Source organism: Juglans regia, chromosome 4, assembly GCF_001411555.2.
Source record: "Juglans regia cultivar Chandler chromosome 4, Walnut 2.0, whole genome shotgun sequence".
NCBI classification, from domain to species: Eukaryota; Viridiplantae; Streptophyta; class Magnoliopsida; order Fagales; family Juglandaceae; genus Juglans; species Juglans regia.
Window position 1 is genome coordinate 17,696,709 of NC_049904.1, and position 10,937 is coordinate 17,707,645.

The 10,937-nt window shown below is 36.2% G+C and overlaps 1 protein-coding gene across 1 annotated transcript; it reads left to right on the plus strand.

The window, feature by feature from the left end:
* The first annotated feature begins 316 nt into the window (after positions 1-316).
* LOC108981961 lies at positions 317-907 on the plus strand. Its single transcript, XM_018953224.1, has one exon. It carries the CDS (start codon positions 317-319, stop codon positions 905-907), a length of 591 nt encoding a protein of 196 aa, XP_018808769.1.
* The last annotated feature ends 10,030 nt before the right edge of the window (positions 908-10,937 follow it).

Genomic DNA, 10,937 nt, shown 5'->3' on the forward strand with positions numbered 1-10,937 from the left:
ATTTTGATGTGTAGGATTTTACAAGTCTATGAGCTGGATTCATGTTGTTTGTGGTTTGGTTTGATTCCAGAGACTTTTTAAATATATTTGATGGAGTTAAGGTTTTAGACTTTGGAGATTTATCATTACTATTGTTGCGCGTACTTCTTTTTCCTTTATTATAGGTACCTTTATTGCTTTGAAATATTATATATATGTTTTGTTTTATGGATACCACTAATTATTTATGTTTATATGAACTTTATAATTTTTTGAAACGATTATTTAAGATTCAAGTTATTTTGTCAGGATGCCACCTTGTCGTCGAGAACGTAGTATGTCAGATCTGAACTCAAACGAGAATGAAAGGGAAGCCAACTTGAGTACTTCTGAAGTACTACGAGCAGCGGCTCATCAATTAATAGATGACCTCACGCAGAATCCCTCATGTTGCCAACACAACTTTAATGAAGGAGGTTGTACCGTAGAACAATTCAATCGGATCCACCCCCCTTTATTTGATGGGAGAGGCGAACCAACCCTGGCGGAGGATTGGATTCAGAACATTGAGGAGATATTGTGGGTCCTAACCTGCACAGATGAACAAAAGGTGGCATACGCCACGTTCAAGCTGACTGGGGAGGCGAAAAGATGGTGGGTTTTTGAAAGAACCATTAGAGAAGCGGAAGGGACAAAAATAGTCAGTTGGCTGCATTTCAAGCAAATTTTTCTAGAACGCTTCTTCCAAAGCTCGGTCCGAGAGGACAAGGCTATGAAATTCACCACCTTGGTACAGGGAACTATGACTGTACATCAGTATGAAGCTAAATTTACTAAGTTATCCCATTTTGCTGCGTATTTTATTCCAGATGAGGAAAAGAAGGCGTGTAAATTCGAGCAAGGGCTAAATGAAAAACTTTATGAGTGAGTAATGGGCTTCCAGATTCGAAACTTTTCAGAGGTGGTAAATAAGGTCACAGTTTTTGAACGAAGCCTTCAATGGAGCGCTGCATTGCATGATCAGAGGAAGAGGACCACAACATATGGGTATCATTCTGGCATGGACTAGGGATCATGGAAAAAGAGGAATGAAGGTAGTAGCATGGGTAAGAGGCCGGTTTCGGGCACTTGATAAGCATATCAGTGTAGAACTTGCAACCGACTACATGCCAGAGTATGCAGAATGGAGGCGGGACTATGCTTATGTTGTGGCAAAACGGGTCACTATCTCAGGGACTGCCCATTGCAATTAGACAGCAACAGGCCATTACCACCCAGAGCAGAAGGGACAACGTGAGGCAACTTCCAGCGTACTACTGCGCCTGCACAGGTTTTTGCTTTGACACCTGGAGAGGCTGAGGATAGGAATGATGTGATCACTGGTATGACTTCTTTGTTTTGTTTTAAGATATTAATCTGTTGGTTGATGTTAAGATTTGGAAATTTTAGTTCATGAATGATGTTGATTATGACCACAGGTACCATTTCTTTGTTTTCTAATAATGCCACTGTGTTATTTGACTCGGGAGCGACACATTCATTTGTTTCCATGACTTACTCTAGATTTTGCACTTTAGAAATTGAAAAGTTAAAGCACAAGTTAGTGGTCGCAACCCCAACAGGAAATTTGGTAATCTATGATGAGATTCTATCAGGGTGTCCTTTATCTATTGAGGGAAGATTAATGCCAGCAGATTTAATAGTGTTTAACATGATTGGATTTGATGTGATTTTGGGTATGGATTGGCTGGCTTGCTACCATGCCAGTATTGATTGCTTTAAAAAAGAAGTGTTTTTTAGACCCTTAAAAGAAAGTTAATTTTGGTTCACAGGGTCGAAAGTGAGGTTGCATCCACCCGTCATATCTGCCATTCAGGTTGGAAAATTGTTACGTGATGATTATTAGAGATTCTTAGTCAGCGTGGTAAAAGTACCAAAAGAGGAGTTGAAGTTAGAGCAAATACCTGTTGTGAGTGAATATCTAGAGATTTTCCCAGAAGATTTAGCTGGACTTCCGCCAGAATGGGAGGTAGAGTTTGCTATTGAATTAATCCCAGGCACGACACCCCTTTCGAAAGCACCTTACCAGATGGCACCGTCTGAATTAATGGAACTCAAGGAGCAGTTGCAAGATTTGTTGGACAAGGTTTCATCAGGCCCAGTGTATCACCTTGGGGAGCCCTAGTTCTCTTTGTGAATAAGAAGGATGGATTGATGAGAATGTGTATTGATTGCAGGGAACTTAATCAGGTGACCATAAAGAATAAGTACTCGCTACCCTGTATAGAAGATTTGTTTGATCAGCTCCAGGGTGCTCAGGTATTTTCAAAGATTGATCTTCGATCGGGTTACCATCAATTGAAGATCAGGGCAGAAGACATGGCAAAGACAGCTTTCAGGACCCGATATGGCCATTATGAGGTTTTGGTCATGCCTTTTGGCCTGACTAACGCCCCAACAGTATTCATGGATTTGATGAACAGGGTGTTCCATGAAATTTTGGATAAGTTTGTGGTTGTTTTTATTGATGATATATTGATATACTCCAAAAGCAAGACTGAGCATGAAGAACATTTGAAGCTGGTACTTGGGACACACAGAGATAAAAAGTTGTTTACTAAATTGAAGAAGTGTGAATTTTGGCTTGATTCAATTGCATTTCTGGGGCATGTAGTTTTGAAAGATGGCATTTCAGTGGACCCGGGAAAAGTGGAAGCAGTAGTTAGTTGGTCGTCACCAAAGAATGTTCTTGAGGTTAGAAATTTCTTGGGATTGGCAGGTTATTACCGTCGATTCATTGATGGTTTCTCCAGGATAGGAGTTCCTCTCACTGCACTCACCAGAGAAAATAATAAGTTTGAATGGATAGTAAAGTGTAAAGAAAGCTTCTAGGAGTTGAAACATAGATTGTTGACCGCTCTAGTGTTAACAGTCCCCACTACTAGAGGTGGATTTGTAGTTTATAGCGATGCATCAAGGCTTTGATTGGGGTGCATACTGATGCAATATGGGAAGGTTATAGCATACGCCTCATGCCAACTAAAAGTATATGAATGAAATTATCCCAGGCATGATCTGGAACTGGCGGCAGTCATTTTTGCACTTAAGATTTGGAGACACTATCTGTATGGGGAAAAGTGCGAAATTTATACGGATCACAAGAGTTTGAAATATTTATTCACCCAAAAGGAATTAATATGAGACAGAGGAGATGCTTGAGTTGATCAAGGATTATGATTGCACCATCAATTATCACCTAGGCAAAGCTAATGTTATAGCTGACGCCTTAAGTAGGAAGTCAATGGGACCGGCAGTTGCAGCCCTTACCACTCAACATAGGTTGTTAATGGACTTAGAAAGAGCAGGTATTGAGGTCATCACTAGTGATACTGTAACAGCCCGCTAGAAATTCTTTGGTGGAATTTCTATTGACTTTAGGAATCTCGTGAAAAACCCATAAGTTTTTACGAATCGACCAATCGCTTAGGTTTTAGTTTGTCATCATAATCAATGTTATCACTCACTATGGTGCTAGATTTATGAGTTTAATTATTTAAGATAGTTAGAAGTGTCAGAATGCGTTATGATCTACGCCATTAGACTCAGTGGATTATTTATGATTTTATGGCGCAATAGCCTATTTTCATAATTTCGGACGAAACGTCTATTGGAAATTGTGAAATTTATTTTTAGGGGCACTTCGAGGTTGAATTTCGGTAAACGATTTTCACTATAGGTTAATATGAATATTTAGAATTTTTCAGTACTAAGTTTATTACGTATTTTTCAGTACTAAGTTTAATATGAATATTTAGAATTTTTCAGTACTAAGTTTAATATGAATATTTAGAATTTTTCAGTACTAAGTTAATATGAATATTTAGAAATTTTTAGTGTTAAGTTTATGATTCACTTTTTCGGAGTGAATAGTAACCTCGATAAGTGCACCCAGTGCAGTGTTTTCAAAATCACAATATGAAATGTCCAAATTAGGTTGGAAGAGTTTTATTTGGACACTTGGAAAGATCTTAACCACACATAGTGAATAATATTAGACACTTGACACCATGAGGAACCATTAGATGGATTTGTGAAGGAAGTCAAGGTGTGAGATCATGCCACCTAAGCAAAGTTCTGTTTCATCTGATCAACTAAATTGTGCCAGACCAAAGAGGGTTTCAACCCTAGCAAAACCCTAAATGGTTGGAATCCAATTGAAACCCCAAAAGCTTGGTTGAAACCAAAACCCTAAATGGTTTTCCCAAACCCTAAAGTTGGCCTCCAAACCGTTTTTAATCCGATTTCTAGCATTGTGTTTAATCACTTGATTAAATCACTTCCACATGCTATTAATTAATCAAATCATTATTATGACATCATTATTCAACCTTTTAAACCTTGGAAATTTGATTGGGCCAAGAAAAATTGGTTTTGGGCTTGATAGCATCTCAAACCCTAACCAAACCCCCTTTAAACCCCAAATTGAGGTCCACTTGGTTGGGGCCCACCAAGGCCCACGAAATTGGCCACCTTGTACAGATTCTTGGAGAAGTTTCCTCCCCGAGATGGCAGACCATCCACTGCCATTGGCTGCAACCCATTAGTGCTTTGATGTCAAGAGAAGTCCACTCCATCAACCTCCATCTCTCACAACTGCTGCAGGCAATCCATGCCTCTCTCTATTCTCCACTTTATGTCACATAGCCACCTCCAATCAAGGGTCATTTAAGCCCATAACTTCCCCCTCCAGAAGTATAAAGTCGTGCAAGATACACTTCTCTCCATTTTATCTCTTCTTTCCCCCGTTCTTAGAGAGTAACCCAAAAGAGCTCTCACGGGCATATTTCTGGGTCTTTTTTTGTGGCCATTTATGACCCTTTGTAAGTATTTTCCTACGATGATTCCTTCACATAAGTTGTTCATCTTTGAGTTTAGTTTCCGTGGATATGTTATTAGTCTCATTCCATGCTAATTTGATTGGTCAAAAGTATTTTTAACCATGGAAATGTCATTCTGGGCGTGAAACTGGAGAGTATGATATGTTTTGGAATTTTTGACCAAGCTAATGGACTTATCTTGGTCCGAAAATTTTATGAAGTGTTGTTAGCATGTGTTTATGAATGTTCATTGAGGTTTTATAGCATGGATAAAGATTTTGATGATAGATTTCCTTAGAGTTAGAAACTTGAAAACTGGAAGTTGAAAAACAGTTTTTGTTTTGTGAAAGTTGGAATATTTCGGGGTTTGATCTTATTCCAAAGGCTTTGATATTTTTATATGATGATCTTAAGGATCTTATATACATGTTAGGATGTTATTTTGAAGATATTTAGTATTATTTTTAAAGGTATGGTTTTTCTATGCAAGAGGATTTCGGTTAGGCCTAAGATTTGAGGTTTTTGGGTTAGATCCATGTTTTATTGAGTTTTGGCTATGTGATTTTAAGTTTGATGATTGGATCTTCTTTAGGACACATTTGTAAACCATGAGATGTTTTAATTTGAAGATCACATGTGTTTAAGCCATGGATCAAGATATTGATCAAAGTTAGTGGAGAGAAAAGTTTCTGTTTTTGACTAAGTTTAAAACTAAAAACTCCAAGTGTTGTTCTGTGATTTTTGGTGGCTTTTGTTTGATGATTTAAAGCATGGTTGATCTTAGGATGATGTTATGAATATGTTAGAAGTAAGATTTGATTTTTTGGAATTCTTGGAAATTTTTTTATTAAGGTCAAAACTTGTGATTTAAGGGTTTACTTTTTGTTAAAAAGTTTGGGTCTTTTTACAAAAATTTTGGTGTTGATGATTATCTTTTTTTAATGGATATTTTAAGTGTATTTTTAAACTCAGGATAGGAAGATCCTTGTTACAAAATTTTGGTTTAATCATGTGTTTTGAAGATGGAAGAAATTACAATCAAAATCAAGAGAAATGGTCTATGAATGTTTCAGCCATTGTGAGTTTTCCATAATTGTGATTGGTTTTAAATTGTTCTGAGTTGTTATGTGAATCTAGGACAAAATTTACATGAGGAATGTAAATTTTGGTAATTTTTGGAGTTAGGATGTGAAATCCTTAAGTTAGGGGTAAAATAGTCATTTTCCCACACATAGAGGGTAAAATGATAATTTTAATATAAGTTGTCTCTTTTCACATTTCTAATTGTTAGTAATTAAAGTTCTAACTTTTAGAATATCCTCTTACAGTTCCTCGTGTTTCGTGCTTATTCTCGTAGAACGCGACGATCGATGAAACTAAATTGTATGTATGCATGTTATCATATGTGCCATGCCAAGTCATTACATATTTATCTGTTACACATAATTTATTCTGTCATGAATTATTTTATCTGTTACACAAGATATTCTGCCACGTATTCCTATACATTGCAAGTATGTCATGTTAAGTTAAGTATGCCATCTGTTACATGTATTTCATGTCACGTAATATTCATTGTCACATGTTACACCATGTTAAGAAATGTTGTCTGTTATATGGTATGTCATGTTACGAAATGTTGCATGTTACATGTATGCCATGTTATAAAATGTATTCTGTTACATTTATGTTTTGAAGTATGTCATCTTACGTTCAAGTCACGTTATGCTACGTCAGGACTTTTATCTATTATGTCACGTTCATGTTACGTCACGTTACAAAATGTCATGTATGCCAGTTAAGTTATTCATGTCAATCACGACCCTAAGCGCTAGGATGGTTACGTCAGGTTCATGTTATGTTTCAAGTTCATGTTCAAATTATGCGTGGTCACGTTCATCCTAGCGCTCGGGGTCGTGATTGACATGAATAACTTAACTGGCATACATGACATTTCGTAACATGACGTAACTTGAACGTGATATAAAAGACAGAAGTTCTGACGTAGCATAACATGACATGAACGTAAGACGTCAGACATGACATACTTCAAGACATAAATGTAACAGAGAACATTTCATAACATGGCATACATGTAACATGCAACATTTCATAACATGGCATACCATATAACAGACAACATTTCTTAACATGACGTAATATGTGACAGTGAATATTACGTGACATGAAATACATGTAACAGATGACATACTTAATTTAACATGACATACTTGCAATGTATAGCAATACGTGATAGAATATCTTGTGTAACAGATGGATAATTCATGACATAATAAATTCTGTATAACAGATAAATATGTAATGACTTGGCATGACATATATGATAACATGCATACATACAATTTAGTTCCCTTACTTATCACTCATACACATTAAACTGATAGTAAGTTAAAAGCTAACTTACCTCGGTCTTCGAGCTTCTAGACAAAACTCAAGTGCGATCACGAGAAACTGAAAGTAGTGATTTCTAAAAATTAGAACTTAATCACTAATAATTAGGAATAAGGAAAAATATCAATTTAGAGTAAAATGACCATTTTACCCTCTACATGTGGGAAAATGACCATTTTACCCCTAACTTAAATATTTCACATCCTAACTCCAAAAATTACCAAAATTTACATTCCTCATGTAAATTTTGTCCAAGACTCAAATAACAACTCAGAAAAATTTAAAATCAATCACAACTATGGAAAACTCACAATGGCCGAAACATACATAGGCCATTTCTCTTGATTTTGGTTGCAATTTCTTCCATCTTCAAAACCTATGATTGAACCAAAATTTTGTAATAAGGATCTTCCTATCCTAAGTTTAAAAATACACTTAAAATATCCATTAAGAAAAGCCAATCACCAACACCAAACTTTTTGTAAAAAGACCCAAACTTTTTAACAAAAAGTAAACCCCCATGTCACAAGTTTTGACCTTAATAAAAACATCTCCAAGAATTCCAAAAAATAAAATCTTACTTCTAACATATTCATAACATTATCCTAAGATCAACCATGCTTTAAATCATTAAACAAAAGCTACCAAAAATCACAAAACAACACTTGGAGTTTTTGGTTTTAAACTTAGTCCAAAACAGAAACTTTTCTCTCCACTAACTTTGATCAATCTCTTGATCCATGGCATAAACACATGTGATATTCAAACTAAAACATCTCATGGTTTACAAATGTGTCCTAGAGAAGATCCAACCATCAAATTTAAAATCACATGGCTAAAACTCAATAAAACATGGATCTAACCCAAAAACATCATATCTTAGGCAAAAACAGAAATCCTCTTGCATAGAAAATCATATATTTAAAACTAATACTAAATATCTTCAAAATACCATCGTAACATGTATATAAGAGGCTTATGATCATCATATAAAAATATCAAAACCTTTGGAATAAGATTAAACCACGAAATATTCAAACCTTCATAAAACAAAAAATGTTTTTCTCCTTCCAGTTTTCAAGTTTCTAAATCTAAGGAAAATTTACAAACACATGCTAAAAATACTCCATAAAATGTTCGGACCAAGATATGTCTATTAGCTTGAAAATTCCAAACCATATCATACTCTCCACTTTCACGTCCAGAATGACCTTTTCATGGTTAAAAACACTTTTGACCAATCAAATGAGCATGGAATGAGACTAATAAGATATCCACAGAAACTAGACTCAAATACGAACAACTTTTATGAAGGATTCATTGTGAGTAATATTTACAAAGGATCGAAAATGGCCGCGCAAAAAAGACCCAGAAATCTGCCTAAGAGAGCTCTTTTGGGTTTCTCTCTAAGAACGGGAGAAAGAAGTGAAAAAATGGAGAGAAGTGTGTCTTGCATGACTTTATACTTCTGGAGGGGGAAGTTATGGGCTTGAATGACCCTTGATTGGAGGTGGCTATGTGACATAAAGTGGAGAATAGAGAGAGGCATCGATTGCCTGCAGCAGCTGTGAGAGATGGAGGTTGATGGAGTGGACTTCTTTTCACATCAAGGCACTAATGGGTTGCAGCCAATGGCAGTGGATGGTCTGCCATGTGGGGGAGGAAACTTCTCCAAGAAGCTTTGCCAAGGTGGCCAATTTCGTGGGCCTTGGTGGGCCCCAACCAAGTGGGCTTCAATTTGGGGTTTAAAGGGGGTTTGGTTAGGGTTTGAGATGCTATCAAGCCCAAAACCAATTTTTCTTGGCCCAATCAAATGCCCAAGGTTTAAAAGGTTGAATAATGATGTCATAACAATGATTTGATTAATTAATAGCATGTGGAAGTGATTTAATCAAGTGATTAAGCACAATGCTAGAAATTGGATTAAAAAGGGTTTGGAGGCCAACTTTAGGGTTTGGGAAAACCGTTTAGGGTTTTGGTTTCAACCAAGCTTTTGGGGTTTCAATTGAATTCCAACCATTTAGGGTTTTGCTAGGGTTGAAATCCTCTTTGGTCTGGCACAATTTAGTTGATTAGATGAAACAGAGCTTTGCTTAGGTGGCATGATCTCACACCTTGACTTCCTTCACAAATCCATCTAATGGTTCCTCATGGTGCCAAGTGTCCAATACTATTCACTATGTGTGGCTAAGATCTTGCCAAGTGTCCAAATAAAACTCCTCCAACCTAATTTGGACATTTCACATTGTGATTTTGAAAACATTGCACTAGGTGCGCTTATCGAGGTTACTATTCACTCCGAAAAAGTGAATCATAAACTTAACACTAAAAATTTCTAAATATTCATATTAACTTACAGTGAAAATATTTTACCGAAATTCAACCTCGAAGCGCCCCTAAAAATAATTTCACAATTTCCAACAAACGTTTCGTCCGGAATTATGAAAATAGACTATTGCGCCATAAAATCCTAAATAATCCACTGAGTCTAATGTCATAGACCATAATGCATTCTGACACTTCTAACCACCTCAGATAAATAAAACTTATATTTCTAGCACCATAGTGAGTGATAACACTGACTATGTTGACAGACTAAAACCTATGCGATTGGTCAATTCGTTAAAACTTATGGGTTTTTCACGAGATTCCTAAAGTCAATAGAAATTCCACTAATGAATTTCTAGCGGGCTGTTACATCCTCCCCTCCTAAAAAAAAGATTTCGTTCTCGAAATCGACGCAAGTATAAACATAAATCACGCTCAAAAGAAGAAGTTGCTTACCAACCTACTATCCATCAACATATGCCTCATCACGCTCATGGGGCATGTAATGTTCTTCTTGATGTAACGCTTTCCTCTCATAGTCAACACTATTTTTACCTATAACCATCAAATGGTTACAAAAAAAAAAAAAAAACTACCGCTATAACATAATGGTATAACACTCCCAAAGGTTATTGCCTAAACTTAATGACTTCTAGGCTGACCTTCTAGGATACTGAATCTTTGCTTAATTGAAATCACTATTCTCCTTATTATTCAAAGAATTATCCACAACGTATATATGTATATACCATTCTTAACTCTCTCTCTCTTAGAACAAATTAATTTGGACTGGAAGCCATCCACAAAGTAGGTCAAGTCATACCATCATACTCTCCACATCTAAAACTTCAAGCATTCACCCAGTTCAATTTGGAAGAATTTAATCCATACACAACTGAATTCACATTCTATTTCCTCAAGGATTTATATCTGCCTAGAACTAGTTTACTCCTTCATAATCACCACGAATCATTCCTCCTCCTAGGTGGTACCTCGATAAATGATCAGCTATTAACCTCAACTCAAGACTTTCTCTCTTATGACTGACATAGCTCTTTTATCCAACATGAGCTGCCTCTTATTCTAACTCTAATCCAAAGAATTTGTTCCTACTGTTCAAGTAAATCCTCAAGACAAGATTTTACTCCTCATATAAATGTCTCTAATATAAGGGCAATCTAGGTTTCCACAAACACGGTGCTTCACTAGAAACCATTTATTCGTAATTGGATAAAACTATTATCATAAGTGAATCCTACTAAGGCCAAAGTTTCTTCCAAGCACTTTACTCTTCCGAATATAAATTCTTTTGGATCCTCAAAATCAAGACAATTTCAAATA